The following is a 17,594-nucleotide window of genomic DNA, read 5'->3' as shown; positions in this document are numbered from 1 at the left end:
ATTTGGTATTGCAAATTGTGGTAAAACGAGATTGCCCGTGCTTTTGTCAGAGGATTTGAAAATCTGGTGTTGCAAATTTTGGTAAAACTACATTGCTCGCGCTTTTGTCAGATGATTTGAAAATTGAGTATTGCAAATTGTGATAAAACTACATTGCTCGCGCTTTTGTCAGAGGATTTTAAAAAATGGTGTTGCAAATTGTGGTAAAACTACATTGCTCGCGCTTTGTCAGAGGATTTAAAAAAAATGGTGTTGCAAATTGTGGTAAAACTACATTGCTCGCGCTTTTGTCAGAGGATTTTAAAAAATGGTGTTGCAAATTGTGGTAAAACTACATTGCTCGCGCTTTTGTCAGGATTTTTAAAACGGGTGTTGCAAATTGTGGTAAAACTACATTGCTCGCGCTTTTGTCAGAGGATTTAAAAAAATAGTGTTGCAAATTGTGGTAAAACTACATTGCTCGCGCTTTTGTCAGGATTTTTAAAAATGGTGTTGCAAATTGTGGTTAAACTACATTGCTCACGCTTTTGTTCGAGGATTTTAAAAACTGGTGTTGCAAATTGTGGCAAAACTACATTGCTCGCGCTTTTGTCAGAGGATTTTAAAAATGGTGTTGCAAATTGTGGTAAAACTACATTGCTCGCGCTTTTGTTCGAGGATTTTAAAAACTGGTGTTGCAAATTGTGGCAAAACTACATTGCTCACGCCATTGTCAGAGGATTTGAAAATTTGGTGTTGTAAATTGTGGTAAAACTACATTGCTCGTGCTTTTGTCAGATGATTTGAAAATTTGGTATTGCAAATTGTGGTAAAACCACATTGCCTGCGCTTTTGTCATTGCCCTACGTTTAGTATAAATATTGCAAATTTTCGTAAATCGATATTACTCACACTTTTTTAAAATTTGGTTTTGCGGATAGTGGTAAAACTACATTGCTTGCGCTTTTGTTAGAGGGTTAGAGGATTTGAACAATTGGTATTGCAATTTTTGGTAATGTAAAGCTATATTGCTCATGCTTTTGTCAGAGGATTTGAAAATTTGGTATTACAAATTGTGGTAAACTTATTTTGCTCATGCTTTTTGTCAAAGGAATCTATTTTTTAATACTAAATTTACAAATCCTTAAACAACATTTTAACTTTTGCAGTAGGCACTGCAATTACCCTCTGCACTATTGCAAATATCAAAATCCTCAAATATAAACAGAAGCAACGTTGTTGTTTTTTCACCTTTCAAAGTACCGCATTTTCAAATTTTCCATCAAAAATGCAAGCAATAAATAGTTTTGCCACAATTTGCAAAACTAAATGTTCAAATGCTCTGACGAAATGCTAGCAATGTAGTTTTACCACAATTTGCAATACCAAATTTTCAAATCCTCTGACAAAAGCACGAGCAATGTAGTTTTACTACAATTTGCAGTACCAAATGTTCAAATCCTCTGACACCAAATTTTCAAATCCTCTGACAAAAGCGCAAGCAATGTAGTTTTACTACAATTTGCAACACCAAATTTTCAAATCTTCTGACAAAAGCGCAAGCAATGTAGTTTTACCACAATTTGCAACACCAAATTTTCAAATCTTCTGACAAAAGCGCAAGCAATGTAGTTTTACCACAATTTGCAACACCAAATTTTCAAATCTTGTGACAAAAGCGCAAGCAATGTAGTTTTACCACAATTTGCAATACCAAATTTTCAAATCCTCTGACAAAAGCGTGAGCAATGTAGTTTTACCACAATTTGCAATATCAATTTTTCTAATTCTCTGACAAAAGCAAGAGCAATGCAGTTTTACCACAATTTGCAATATTAAATTTTCAAATCTTCTGACACAAACAATTTGAGAATGATAATATCATATTATAACTGCAAATTATCGGTAGAGAAGGAAATAAGGCCCACCACCCTATATTAACAGCCACACACCAATATGAAGAAGACTCCTCAGTATTCTGAAATTGGGAGATGTACATGTAAATTAGATATTCTTCAATGATGGTTTCACAAATCAAGAAAACAATTGATTTTTTTGCTCATTTACAGGTGTATACTCTATCCGCTGGATCTGTACAGTGACAGTGCACATTATGCGCTTACGAAATTCAAGAAACAGTTCCTATATGATGAAATCGAAGCAGAGGTTCGTTGTATGCATGGTATTTTAAAAGGAAATAATAAAATTACAAATTAGTGTTTAGGTTTTTAAATTGTCTCATTCGTATTCGGTTGTTAGCTAGTTAGTTTTAGCCGACCGTTGGTTGTTAAAATTAATTTAAAAGAGTATTATTTTGTAACCACGCCGTTGAAAATAAAAGTACATGGATATCGTGGATTTTGGGTTCGGTGTATGAATTACTATGCATTATCTATTGTTAATGGTGTGGTGGTGGGGTTTTTTATGCTTCCTTACGGCGTTGTGAAATAAAGTGTAACTTTGAAAACTTGTTTTGAATTACCTATCTTTCAGGTGAAGCTATGCTTTGAGCAGCTCGTCATCAAACTAAGTGATCAGATATTCGCACACTACAAGACAGTGGCAGCCAGCATCTTGCTTGATAAACGATTCAGGCTAGACTGCGAGAAAAATGGAATTCCTATACCTGATCCTTTCCCGTCTGCTAATAGATATGACACGCTGTTGAGACAGACAAATGTACAGGTAACTTCAAATAAAATGCAAATAATATATAACTCTGGTTTCAACTATATAGAGAAAAACGGGATTCTTGGTATTGCCGAAAGTTGCACCAACTACTACATTGTGTGCGTGCTTTTATATTATACATATTGTAACATCATAAATCATCATTTGTATGGGGTGTGTCTGTGTGGGTGACCACGTGCATACGCGGAATGGGGGTGCGATTTGTAGGAAGGTGTAGACGTAAATAGTGGTCCCTTTACGGAATTTTTACCTAAGCAATTTGATCATTTTCAAGCGCATTTTTGCCCAGTGACCTGCAAATTCAAAGCATTTTTATGTTATTATTTTCATTATTTTTCTGCAAATTCTTCTGTGTCAATTTGTTAAATATCTTGCTGAGCCAACCAATTTGGGACCATTATGGTCTTAGGAGGGAATGCTTGGCCTATAACTTAAATGTTATGAACCACATTTATAGCCATTTGATAAAAACAGGGTAAGGAACTTCAACATATCATTTCTTATACAGGTTCTTGGTCGCTCCATAGACTTAAGTAAGCTTCTGAAACAGCGTCTCACTGCAGCTATGCAAAAGAGTCTGGATTATGCAATCACAAAGTTTGAGGCTAGTGACCTTACGCATATAGTGGTAAGTATCTACTCCAGGGAGGGCGCAGTTAATGTAATTTACTACGGAAGTTAATTAAAGCAAGCCCAATATGATCAAAATAATTTACTTGTTTTCATTAATATATTTTCCATAAATATTTTATGAAAGTGCAGACGACAGCAAATCAAATTCCAAAGACAATTTGTTGGCCTTTATGTGGTGGAATATTTACGCCAGTACTTTTGGGCGAGAAACCTTTACATATAGGAACCAGGTTGACCTAGCGGTTAGGGCATCGGACTCATGGTCGCAAGGTTGCGGATACGAACCCCGTGAGGGCCAACGCGTTGATCCTTGGTCAAGACACTTTATCTCGCTTATTTCACTCCACCCATGTGTATAATGGAGAGCTGTTACGGTTAGTCATACCAGGGCCGCTGCAGTTGTTGACAGCCACATAGTGTGATATATCCTTGGGGCAACGGAATAAAATGTACTTTGAACACATTGAAAACAGTGTCTGCAATAAGTGCGTAGCAGTATCAAAATGCTACACAATTTTGGAAAGTGTAGCGATATTGTACCATTTATATTAAGCATTCACTCCCAAATTTGGTGAGCATTTTTGCTACACAAATTTAATTGCTTAATGCGGACCCTGATTGAAAAGGCGCTTTATACATGTAAATGCCGACATTTATCTATTCAATTATTGTGTTGTTTTTATTCTAGGAACTTGATGTTCTACTGGAAGTGAACAAACTCACACACAGACTACTCAGCAAGCATGTTCATCTAGCAGACTTTGAATGCATGCTTCAAGAAGCTAACAACAATGTTGTGGCTCCGTTTGGACGCATAACACTCCATATCTTCTGGGAGGTGTACTACGATTTCATGCCCAAGTATTGCTACAATGGCACCACACATAGGTATACGAAATGATTTCGATAACCACACAACTTTGTATAGAACACGTATTTTTCCTCGGTTCCAAAGGCAAAATTGTTAGATTTTTCACAATGCACTCCAAATAACCAATGCTCAGTTATTGACCTATAATTGAACCTCTCGTCATTAATTATGTCAAACTTTTAGGTAGAAGCATCATAACTTCTTACGCTCAGCACGGTTTGTTTTCTTTTTGATATTAGTTTTTATCGTGAAATGGATTGAAATTGTGCATAGAATAATCGAAAAAGACTTACTTTCTATTATTTCTATTAATATACCGTACTGTAATTTGATGTATTTAATATTGATAGGTTCACGCAGTCCGAACTGGCCAGTTTGGATCCTGTAGATCGCGGCAAACCACCATCAGCGAGCACCGCTTTTCAATATGGCGATAAGGTCAGTTGATATCAAACTAACACAATTGCACTTCAGTTAATTTTTTATGTAGTTTTGTAGCTTCGACTAACGTCATGAAAAAGAAGGTGGCGAAGATCCCGGGGGCGAAGATAAAGATGAAGAAGATGGAATGGACGAAGAAGAAGAAGGAGGAGGAGAAGAAGAAGAAGATAAAGGAGAAGGAGAAGAAGACGGAGAAGAAGAAGGAGCTCGGAGAAGAAGAAGATAATGATGATAAAGATGAAGAAGGAGGAAAAGAAGACGAAGGAGAAAAAAATATGACGAAGATGGAGAAGGAACGGAAGTGATGAAGAAGATATAAAAAAAAAATTGAAAATGAAAACGATTAAGAAGAAGATGATTTAAAAGGTGTATCCAGTGGTATCTTGCATGTCTGTCATTGTTGTAATGGAATATCTGTTTTGATGTATTACTTTCAGCGACTCAATTCAGCCTATGAGAAAGTCACCGAGCTGTATTCGTCATTCATTGGCATGCCGCATTTCCGATGTATAGTACGCCTGGTGCACTACAAAGGAATCGCCATTATTATAGAAGAACTGCTCAAGATTATCAGAACACTGGTAAGATATGTAACCCAAAGAAACAAGTTGCAGCAACATGTGTAAGATCAGTAGTGCGAGATGTCATGATTACCGAGAGGGCCGGTACCCCCGGTGATCCTCGCGTTTCCTCTCACTAAATTGAAACAAGGGGTCAGTATTAGTCCTATAACCTAATGGGCTCATGTTGACATCGAATCAAGGTTAATTCCACGTTCACGTATCAATTCATCGATTATCAACCCGATTTCGAAATTTAGTTGATATCAGGTTAAAAATGTGGACGCACATTGACGTCGATACAACGTTGGCTGGACGTCGTGACGTCGATTAATTGACGTTGACGCAAACTTTCAAATCCGACCGTTTTTCAAGCGTCAACTCAACGTTAATGTAATTATCAACCCTGTGCCCACTGGGAATTTGCTGCGCGCAAGTTCCGACAAAATACTATGAGATGAAGTCGGAACATCTTTCTTTAAAGAAACATGCCCGGGGAAGTATGAAAGAAATGAAATCTTACAATGGACAGATAGATATTTTTTAAACAAAACGTTCACTTCACCCGCTTATTGTTTTGAAATAATCTTGATCCTGATTACGTTTTATTCATTTGCTTGTTTTTGTGTTTAGATTCAGAACACCTTACTCCAGTACTTCAAGATTCTAACGGAAGCCATGCCAAAGAAATGTCAGCTTACAAGACAAGACTTTGGCACAATGGGTAAGCACAACCGATTAGGGAAAGATGGTTTGATATTTTTGCAAAATGCGCCAATCTAATTATAGTACCATAACCTTGTTGAAGAGGCAAACAACGTAAAAGCACATCAGCTATATTAAAAACGAATGGTGAAAGTTTGAAATATATTTTGAAACTTGTACATAATGAAGTGTAAAAAAGATAAACCAAAATTATAATTTGATTGTATCGATGATTAACACAGGTGCTGTGGCATACTACTCGGCACATCTTCAAGACATCATACAATACGCAGATCTAAGACAGGTTGTCTTCGGGCATTTCCAAGAAGTTGGTAATGCCATCATATTCTTCAAGAAGATGGAAGAAGCTTTAGCAGTAGAAGAAACCATGGACCTGCACCATGCGGCGCCCTTCCAAAACCTCATCCCCAAACCTTATGCCAAACGTGAGTTTTAAATATTCTTTAACTATCATGACATATAGGAAAGAAAAAGATCAAGGTACACCAACTTGATGTGGGGAAACAAGTAAAATACAGACTAGACAGTATGCAAGGGGGAAAACATCAAATGTAGGCATATTAGAAGTAGGCAAAGTTCGATAGTCAAAAATGGTCAGTTCCAAGGCCCACAGAGGTGCTAAACCTTCAAAAACAACAAGGATCAATGGGAATACAAAAGTGCACTAGAAAAAGTGATGATAATTACTGCATATAAACAGACATGATAAACCAAACAACCAATGTAGGCACAAAAACAGGCAAAGTTTGATGGCCAAAAATGGACAATTCCAGAGCCCACAGAATTTTAAGGAAAACAGTACAAAAGTACACTGGAAGTGATGAAAATCACAGTCCACATAACAGACAAACAAAACCAAACAGATAACCAAACTGTTTCCACTTCTCACTTACACAGAAAATGAGAACTCAGACATGAAGATGAAACGATTGGAGCAGAATTTCGAGACATTGCGTGTGGCTGAAATCATCGAAAAGTTTGGAACCACAGAGGTAATAACCAATTAATTTCACCTTCAGATATGCAAATTAAAAATATAGGCTATATAATAAACAAATATTTTTTCGTGGGGGATGGAGGGCAAAGTCAATTTCCAGCGGGAAGGGGGCAAATCAACAAATCTTACGCAAAATTGCCGCAAAAAGTCAAAATTGGGTTTTTACTGAGGGAAACTGGGGAAAAGAAAAATATGGGGGGGGCAAATGTCCCCTCGTAGTGCTGCCACTGCGTAAGGGCAGTTTTGTAATCCTAACCCACAATCACCCCTGGAATATTGATTCACCAATATTTGGCAACTGTACAAAAAGGGACGGGCAAGGATTTGTTGGCTCGTTTTAGAGGGCAGAGGAAGTATTTTGGGCAGCAGAATCTGGCACCAGAATTCTGAGAGGTCGACTAGTATATTACGGAGTGAGAAGACTATAGTAATATCATGTGGAGCAGTTCCAGAGGCGTACTCAGGATTTAGTTGGCATGATTTTGAAAATTAAGTGGACTTTTTTTCCCCAAAAGTGAACATTTTGGGACTTTTTTGACAAAGAAATCTAATTTTATCGATCACTATGCAAATTTGGACCCTTTTTTTTTACCGAAAAAGCATAAAAAAAACCCTGTTTTGTCACCATTTTTATGTCACTATTGAGATGTATGACACTCAGGATTAAGACAATATAAATAGGCCTAATACAAGTACCTGTTTTTCACATACTTTTTCCACTCTAACAGCAAAAGAGCTATACCAAAGAGGCCGATCTTCTCACCAAAGAACGTCTCTGTAGCGGCCTCTCGATGTTCCAAGTAATCTTGCAGCGCATACAAACCTTCTTTGACGATCCTGCATGGAATGGTGGAGAGCCTGCCAATGGTATCATACATATTGATGAATGTACGGAGTTCCATAGGCTATGGAGTGCGATACAATTTGTCTACTGTTTTCCCTTGAAACAAGGAGAATATACCCCAGAGTAAGTATAATAAGGCCAATAATTTTTGCTTGACGTTGACACAAACTTTCATATCGGACTGTTACTAAGCGTCGATTCAAAACAATCAACCCTATGCCCACTGCGATGGGATTCCACTGCGCTGCATGCTATTCAAAATGTTGACAGTGCAGCTATTCAAAATGTCGATAAAGCAGCTATTAAAAATGTCCATAGAGCAGCTATTCAAGTCATATCATTACGCTACTTCCGCCTTAATTAAAGTTTACATTTTCACTTCATAACTTGAGTTCCCCCAGTCTTAGTTCCCCCTGTGGTTAAGTTCTATGGGGACCACAGAAATATACATTACCCAGATGGGTCAATTAATGAGTTACATTAGATTAGGTTGTCAAATGTTGGCCATCTCACTTCATGAGGTACGCTACATTATTTTATTTTATTATTTTATTTTTTATAATGGTTTGTTGCATTGTTCCCATACAACAGGGAAACCCATGGTGATGGTTTGAATTGGGCGGGTGCTACCATGATAACTCTTCTAGGTCAGCAGCGACGATTCCACGCATTGGATTTCTGTTATCACATCTTGCGTGTCCATGGTGTGGATGGGCAGAAAGATGACATCAATGGCATTGTAAGTTTATGAAAGTATAATGAATCATCATCTGAATTATAACAGCGCATTTAAACAGCATTCGTGATTCTAGCATCCTCTTTTTATGATGTGTTTCAGTAGATATCCACGAAAAGAGCTTATTCCCAAAATTTCAGTTGATTCGGAGACTCGGAGTTGGCATTTGCGAGTTATGCATGTGCGTATTACATAGGCTCCATAGACCACTGTGTTGTAATTTCGTTCTGTTAGCAGAACATAAATACAATTATGACGATATGTTTGCCAGGCGAATGAATCTGCCAAAAATTTTTGCATACAAACATCATGTAGCCAGAAGTTTCCGATGTTATAAAAATCTCAACTTTCATTTATAAAATGGGGATGAAGCTGTGGATCACGAAATGCCCCTTTAAAAAAGACATACAGTTCCTTGTCATAATGCAATCATAATGTACTAAAGCGAAATTCACCAACATACATTTGTAATATTATCACTATTAAAGATAGGATAACTGAAGGCTAAAAAAGAAGAACAAGTCAAGTTGTAAGCATATCCCGCTAAAACGAGCTGATCATTTTCTTTCTACATGTATCTTTTTTTGACAGTCAACTGTTCGACTCATAGATAGAATAACAAAGTACAGGTCACTCAACAATGAAATCTTCAGTGTGCTCAAAAATTATCTCTCCTATGGGGAACCAGATGAGCCCGTACAAATAGACCAAGTCACGTGCTACCAGCCACCGGTACATCATTCTCAGATTGATGACGACTAGCTTCAGCCGAAACGTCTGACATAAGGAGCAGGGTCCTTAATTTATTTTATAATAATGTTTTCTTTCATACTTATCGAGGTGTACACTCTAAGAAAAAAGTTCTTACTAGAACCTAAAAGGGCTCTTGAGCTGTATGTAGAACCTTCATTGGTTCTGCAAAAGGGGTTCTGGAAAGTAGAACCATTTTAGACCTGAAAAAGGTTCTAGAAGAGCCAGAAAGAATTATTTTGGGGTTCTTTCAATGTTCAAGAACTTTTCTTGAGGGTTCTACATACATGATAGCCAAGAACCTCTTTTTCTAAGAGTAGCTATAGTCTATGGCACTCTCTCTTTAAGAGTGTTTTTGGAACCCACAGATTCTTCCAATCATAAAACTTCAACCCAATCAAACTTCATATTGCAGATATTTCATATATGGCCGGCGTCATTGACGTCTTTTTGAAGTACTTTTTCAGAAGGTAACACCGTTTAGGAGTATCTAACGGCCACATCGTTTGGTGTTGATTACCATTTTGAGATGACTTTGAAGTAAATTGAGGCGCATGCGTATTATATTTTGTGTATTAAACTTAAAGCATTATTATATTTATGCCTAAAATTACATTTTTATCGTGTTCATGAAAACACATACTTGCACTGTATATATTATATTTGCATATTGAATTATATTATTATTGATGTAATCAGAAAAATGACATGGGTTAATTGACATTTGACTTTTTATTTGTATTTTATTTATATCTTTTGTAACGGAATTTATTACCTAATAAGAACTCGGATAGCGACGTTTGCACAGTATTTTTGTGGGACCTGAGAGCACGTGCATAAAAAAACGCATAGGCGTAGATCCCGGGGGTGGGGGATAAATTCCCCCACTATTTTGCCAGGGGTGGTCCATATGTTCCATTTTTGCACCATATTTAATCAATTTAGCTTCAAAATGGTAAAATTTTTCGCGCACTTCGCGCGCATTTGTACCATAACCTTATTATGTCGCCAAAAGGTGCTGAATTCACTATAGTTTAAGATTTTTTTTCCAACCCCCCCCCCCCACCCAATGTCAAAAAGAGATCTACGACACTGCTAGACATGCCAAATTGCATTCTGAATACGAGAAATGTCCTCAGTTCTGTAATTTAGATTTTTTAATTCGCGATATAATACAAAGTGTCAAATTATTTAAACAAATTATATTTTTGACATTTAACAGCCCTCGAAGTAAACTTAATAATCCAATGATGTACTTAAAGTGTATGCCTATGTAGCTGGGATGAAAAGCCGGCCATCATATGAAAATTTGACCTTTCGTATTGAACATGTTGAAGCATACATTCCCCCCACGAGACCTACAATTTTAATAATTTGCCATAAAATTTGTATTTATCTCGAATTTCGAAAAATCAAAATGATGTGATATCAGAATGACATTCCTCGTATTCAATGCAATTCGACATGTCTGATGTACCCAGGGCCCAGAAAAAATGCTGCACACGTTACTATCCTAGCCCTTAACTGTTTTCATTTTAAATTGATAAATGAGTGTGGATGCGTTGAGTTTTATTAGTGTTATTGTTGTTGTTTTTGAGGAGAATATTATATTTCGTTGTAAGTAAAGCATAATTACTCAGGCCGTCATGTTTATGTGTAAATTATTATCTTGATATATCTATCCACATTTTAAATAATTAAACTTAATTTAATGCTTGGAAATGGCATCTTATACGCATAGCATGACCTGCCTTAATAATTATATGTATGCCGATTTTTATTTAGGGGTCAAAACATGCGCCCGACATCAGTGACAATATGGGGGTGGCAATCTTTTTCATATACTCCCCCCCAGTTTCCTCCCACTTTTAAGGCAAAAAAAAAAATCCCAAATTACACAATTTTCAACTTTTCCCAACAATTCTGTGCAAAATTGATTGAGTTTGCCCCCTGAAAAATCCTGGTGTCCCCACTGAAGATCTCATCATGTTATGAAGACCAAATAAAAGTGTTCATTTTCCTGTTGTTGCGCAGTGAGCGGCTCTGTCGGATACTTGCGCATTATAAGTAATTCCATTATTATTATTATTATTATTATTATTATTATTAAAATGTGAACCGATATATTTTATTCAAAAAAAATTTGCAACAATCTTGGGAATCATGGGGTCCCCTTGGAACAGAAATCATATGACTAGGCCTATACCCGACCCTCCTTGATGGGTAATTGAGTGCTTTAAAGACCAACATGAAATACATGTGTAGTTGTGATAGACAATACCGACAAATGCAAAGAAATTTATTTTTGTATGAAGCATGCAGTGCGCAGTAATTCTCAATTTTGATTTAAATATTAAATATTTTACTGAAATGAAGGAATAAACAATAAATTATAATCATGCGATTTGAAAAGTATCAGCTGTTCTATATCTTGTCATTTATATTCATATTTACAGTCTGTAAACTAATATACTATAACATTTGGAACTGTAATTTATCAAACAATTTGGGTATACAATCTTGGTTTCAAATTAAAGTGTTTCCAGAAGACAATTAAATGAGGATTTCAAATTAGGCCTAAAAAATCATTTGATTGGCGTAACATTAAAAAAATTTATAAAAAAATAGGGTGGGTAGGTAGGAGGGACTTAAAACAAACAAAAAAGTCTAGGGTCGGGCCTACTTTTAGGGTCGGGTTGGTCGGGTTACGCCAATCAAACAATTTTTAGGCCTTATTGTTGGTGCGTATTTTACAAAGGATGTCTTGTGTGTTTTGGGCTTTTGGGCGGTATTTGGATTTGAAGGATATAATATAAGTTTTTTTTTTTATCAAAGTCAATTTTGGTTCAAAACCACACCAAAGTAGGCCTATGCTATGCCTTTCATCATAAGGATTAACAAATATAGTATAGTTTGACCTACCTGCGACGTAGCCTACCGTCATCTTCAGAAGATACCAAGGTGCATGGATAAGCTATCTTCAGTAGATAGCAAGGTGCCAGCGTAAGCTATCTCCAGGCTTCAGGTACCATGGTGCCTGTATAAGATATCTTCAGGAGATATCAAGGTGCCAACTGCGTACGATATCTTTGGTAGATAGGGCCTACCCACCAAACATAAAACGTTTTCGACATTATTCGCAAAAGGTTAGATAAGATTGCCAGAAAACGTTTAAATGCAATTCGGGTTATGTGTATGTAAATGGTATATAATATTAATAGGGTGTAAAACTTTTCATAACATTAAATAAAATGGAAAACTGCTGCAAAATATTTCAACATAATGTTATATAAGTGTTGGCGTTGGCGAAATATTTGGCAAAAAAGGATTGCAAAAATATTTTGTAATAACATTTTGATATTTAAAATATTCAAGTTCAAGTTGAGTTTTATTATTAAATACATTCAAGCCTTTTGCCCATAGTATTTCAAAATATTTTACATTATAAAACGTCACAAATACACAAACAACACAAGTTATTTAAAAATATAATATCATGCTTTTAAAGGTAGAAGCCAAAAAGTGGTGCATCAGTCATGTACCACCTTTTGGCTTCTACCTTTAAGCATGGAAGCTGCACTGATACCGATGCCACCAATAGAACGAGCAGATTTGCCCCTTCATTTTGCATACCACCTTGTCCATTTTTTTCTCATTTCTTCACAAAATGCAAAAAAAAAAGAAGAAAAAAAAACGCAAAAAAAAAAAAAAAAAATGCAATGGGTGTAGTACTCCTTAAAAGTCAAGATCGTCAAGTGATCCTTACAATATTTTTATGTCATTAAATGATAGAGCACACTTATATTATACTGGCTCCATTTCAATGAACAATGGCCAATTCTCAATAAATTGTAAATCTTGTGCAAAAAGTTACTAGTTTTGCCTGTTTTGTCATACGGTTGTAAATCAATGAACTATATATGACTTTGCTAAAGAGCGCTTACAAATTAATTGATATGCCTATCTGTACAAAACGTTGTTTTAAAAAAGGAGGTCATTGAGTACATCATCATCATCATCAGTCGGCTGCGGAGCAGGCGACTACAAGCTTTCTCCAACTGTTGCGATCTTGGGCAAGCGAAACAATTTTGTTTGGCTGCAGCACCCCTTCAGTATCTCCTAGGAGGTGCTGGGCATGCAATTCGGGTTATGTGTATGTAAATGGTATAATATTAATAGGGTGTAAAACTTTTCATAACATTAAATAAAATGGAAAACTGCTGCAAAATATTTCAACATACTGTTATATAAGTGTTGGCGTTGGCGAAATATTTGGCAAAAAATGTTTGCAAAAATATTTTGTAATAACATTTTGATATTTAAAATATTCAAGTTCAAGTTGAGTTTTATTATTAAATACATTCAAGCCTTTTGCCCATAGTATTTCAAAATATTTTACATTATAAAACGTCACAAATACACAAACAACACAAGTTATTTAAAAATATAATATCATGCTTTTAAAGGTAGAAGCCAAAAAGTGGTGCATCAGTCATGTACCACCTTTTGGCTTCTACCTTTAAGCTATGGAAGCTGCACTGATACCGATGCCACCAATAGAACGAGAAGATTTGCCCCTTCATTTTGCATACCACTTTGTCCAATTTTTTTTTCTTCACAAAATGCAAAAAAAAACGCAAAAAAAAAAAAAAAAAAAAAAATGCAATGGGTGTAGTACTCCCTTAAAAGTCAAGATCGTCAAGTGATCCTTACAATATTTTTATGTCATTAAATGATAGAGCACACTTATATTATTGCAAAGACGCGCGATTTCGATTTATTTATTTTTATTTCATCTCACCACCCCCTGCATCTAGGGCTACCCTGCATCTCACAAAGTTAACTAGTAACAAACGCACGGCGCATGCGCGAGCCGGGAAGTTCAAGCTTGCTGTAGACTCGGTCCCTACACATATATGGCACGTTTGCAACGCCCTAACTCAGGTGTCAATTTGTGGATAAAATTAAATAAAATTAAATATCTTTTATTCTATATGTCCGTTTTTCCGTCTCCCGGGGAATTGACTTGAAAACACTATGAGGATTACTCAGTTAATTTTTTAGGACAAAAATCATGAAATGGGAATTTTTTATGGCCAAGTTTTAGGCCAAAAAAATGTGATTTTTTTCGAAATTTTTTTGACCGAAAATTCGACTCTTTCTCGCTTATCTGATGAATTTTCAACTTCTTTTTGACATATGTGGTAGATATGACTTTGGTGTTTATATTCCCTGAAGTAATTGTTGTCATTTTGCTTAGTTTTATAAAAAGAAGTGATTTTCTGCATGGAGTTGTTTTGATATTCGGCTTTGTTTACGTTTCAAAACCAAAACTGAATTTCCCGGCTCGCGCATGCGCCGTGCGTTTGTTACTAGTTAAGGGTACATGCCACAAAATAGCTTTCCATAGACTTTACGTGCAAAATAGGGGTCACGTTTTAGGCTATAAGTCGAGTTACGTCTTACTTTGAAATATATATTTGATATCATCTTAATCAGAACAAAATTCTGCATAACATATCTGAAAATGACACCATATTTTAGGTCTACTTTTTTAGAAAAATAGCGCTATATAAAAAGACCCGATTTTCCCATGTTTACGTCCGACTGCTAACCGCGTTTTGACCTCGTGTGTTCATGCGCTCATCATCGTAAACATCACTCAAATTTTCGCGTTTTCTGTTCAAATTAGTAGAGATCACATTCACAAGTTCTAGCAAAACACGATTTGCAACACTAAAATTGTTAATATTGTACCGATTTTGCACATTTTTTATGCAAAGTTGGGACTATAGTCGTGATAAACTTTTACCGGAAACCGCTTCACACGCGGATTTAGTGGCATGCACCCTTGAAGAGGCTAAAACATCGTTTTAGGCCTTGAAAATGATTTTGTTATCTTTTTCACTACATTTTGAATTAATTGTAAGAAATTTTGGGTTATTTTCTTTCATACTTTAGACAGGATGTCGATTTCAAGCACAAGCATGATAGCCGACAATTGCCATTTTTCGTCATTTTGATGCACATGAATGCACAATGGTTGCTGATTTGCTATTTTCATGAAGATATTAATTGATGTTAAGAGTAAACGTTCTTTAAACATCTTTTACAAGTGCATAACTTCAAAATTAAAACATTCTCAGTACCTGCAGAATATTTAAAAAGACAAGAAATGCAATCAAGTAGGCCTACCCCCCCCCCCAGCGTCACTTTAACCCGTTTTGTCCAAAAAGCAAATGTAATGAATGGCTATTTGAAATTAAATATTAATATAAATTAAACTTTGAATGTTATAACAATTTAAAATACTGGACAGTGGTACAAATAAAGCAAACTAGAAACTTAAATATCTTAAATCTAATATTTTATGTAATTTTATTAAAATTGAAGGCCAAAACTTGAGTTTAAATGACAAAAAATTGGTTAAAAATAACAATGAAATTGAAAAACTTCTTTGTAATTTAAACACCAATAAAAATGTTTTCAATATTTTGAAACTCTTCTTTATTCATATCAAAAGGTTTCAAACTTCTACCAAAATCGGAACTTTTATTAAATTGGAAATAAAAGCAGGCCTATTCGCGGCAAACGCACATACAGCGAAAAACCTGGCGGCGTCCATGAACGCGCTTGTTGATGTCCCTCCTCTTTTCTTCGCGTGCATTTTAAATAGATAAAGACGCGCGGAAAACGCATGGAATTGCTCCTTGAAGAGGCTAAAACATCGTTTTAGGCCTTGAAAATGATTTTGTTATCTTTTTCACTACATTTTGAATTAATTGTAAGAAATTTTGGGTTATTTTCTTTCATACTTTAGACAGGATGTCGATTTCAAGCACAAGCATGATAGCCGACAATTGCCATTTTTCGTCATTTTGATGCACATGAATGCACAATGGTTGCTGATTTGCTATTTTCATGAAGATATTAATTGATGTTAAGAGTAAACGTTCTTTAAACATCTTTTACAAGTGCATAACTTCAAAATTAAAACATTCTCAGTACCTGCAGAATATTTAAAAAGACAAGAAATGCAATCAAGTAGGCCTACCCCCCCTTCAGCGTCACTTTTAACCCGTTTTGTCCAAAAAGCAAATGTAATGAATGGCTATTTGAAATTAAATATTAATATAAATTAAACTTTGAATGTTATAACAATTTAAAATACTGGACAGTGGTATAAATAAAGCAAACTAGAAACTTAAATATCTTAATCTAATATTTTATGTAATTTTATTAAAATTGAAGGCCAAAACTTGAGTTTAAATGACAAAAAAATTGGTTAAAAAATAACAATGAAATTGAAAAACTTCTTTGTAATTTAAACACCAATAAAAAATGTTTTCAATATTTTGAAACTCTTCTTTATTCATATCAAAAGGTTTCAAACTTCTACCAAAATCGGAACTTTTATTAAATTGGAAATAAAAGCAGGCCTATTCGCGGCAAACGCACATACAGCGAAAAACCTGGCGGCGTCCATGAACGCGCTTGTTGATGTCCCTCCTCTTTTCTTCGCGTGCATTTTAAATAGATAAAGACGCGCGGAAAACGCATGGAATTGCTCCTTAAAGGGTACATGCCACAAAATAGCTTTCCATAGACTTTACGTGCAAAATAGGGGTCACGTTTTAGGCTATAAGTCGAGTTACGTCTTACTTTGAAATATATATTTGATATCATCTTAATCAGAACAAAATTCTGCATAACATATCTGAAAATGACACCATATTTTAGGTCTACTTTTTGAGAAAAATAGCGCTATATAAAAAGACCCGATTTTCCCGTGTTTACGTCCGACTGCTAACCGCGTTTTGACCTCGTGTGTTCATGCGCTCATCATCGTAAACATCACTCAAATTTTCGCGTTTTCTGTTCAAATTAGTAGAGATCACATTCACAAGTTCTAGCAAAACACGATTTGCAACACTAAAATTGTTAATATTGTACCGATTTTGCACATTTTTTATGCAAAGTTGGGACTATAGTCGTGATAAACTTTTACCGGAAACCGCTTCACACGCGGATTTAGTGGCATGCACCCTTAAAGGGTACATGCCACAAAATAGCTTTCCATAGACTTTACGTGCAAAATAGGGGTCACGTTTTAGGCTATAAGTCGAGTTACGTCTTACTTTGAAATATATATTTGATATCATTTTAATCAGAACAAAATTCTGCATAACATATCTGAAAATGACACCATATTTTAGGCTACTTTTTGAGAAAAATAGCGCTATATAAAAGACCCGATTTTCCCGTGTTTACGTCCGACTGCTAACCGCGTTTTGACCTCGTGTGTTCATGCGCTCATCATCGTAAACATCACTCAAATTTTCGCGTTTTCTGTTCAAATTAGTAGA

At 35.6% G+C, this 17,594-nt stretch overlaps 1 protein-coding gene across 1 annotated transcript in view; it reads left to right on the top strand.

Annotated features, from left to right (window-relative positions):
• Positions 1-9,575, top strand: part of LOC140136284 (cytoplasmic FMR1-interacting protein 1-like) — a 31,093-nt gene extending 21,518 nt beyond the window's left edge. The window contains exons 15-26 of the mRNA XM_072158011.1: positions 2,049-2,145; positions 2,473-2,664; positions 3,179-3,298; positions 3,992-4,191; positions 4,525-4,612; positions 5,053-5,196; positions 5,809-5,899; positions 6,123-6,326; positions 6,799-6,893; positions 7,627-7,865; positions 8,334-8,481; positions 9,070-9,575. Of these exons, the coding sequence (XP_072014112.1) occupies positions 2,049-2,145; positions 2,473-2,664; positions 3,179-3,298; positions 3,992-4,191; positions 4,525-4,612; positions 5,053-5,196; positions 5,809-5,899; positions 6,123-6,326; positions 6,799-6,893; positions 7,627-7,865; positions 8,334-8,481; positions 9,070-9,240 (1,789 nt within the window). The 3' untranslated portion in view covers positions 9,241-9,575. The remainder of the gene's footprint in view (positions 1-2,048; positions 2,146-2,472; positions 2,665-3,178; positions 3,299-3,991; positions 4,192-4,524; positions 4,613-5,052; positions 5,197-5,808; positions 5,900-6,122; positions 6,327-6,798; positions 6,894-7,626; positions 7,866-8,333; positions 8,482-9,069) is intronic.
• Positions 9,576-17,594: the final 8,019 nt, after the last annotated feature.

This window comes from Amphiura filiformis, chromosome 16 (assembly GCF_039555335.1).
Source record: "Amphiura filiformis chromosome 16, Afil_fr2py, whole genome shotgun sequence".
Taxonomy (NCBI): Eukaryota; Metazoa; Echinodermata; class Ophiuroidea; order Amphilepidida; family Amphiuridae; genus Amphiura; species Amphiura filiformis.
The sequence above is the reverse complement of the archived record's forward strand: the minus strand, read 5'-3'. Positions and strand labels throughout refer to the sequence as shown.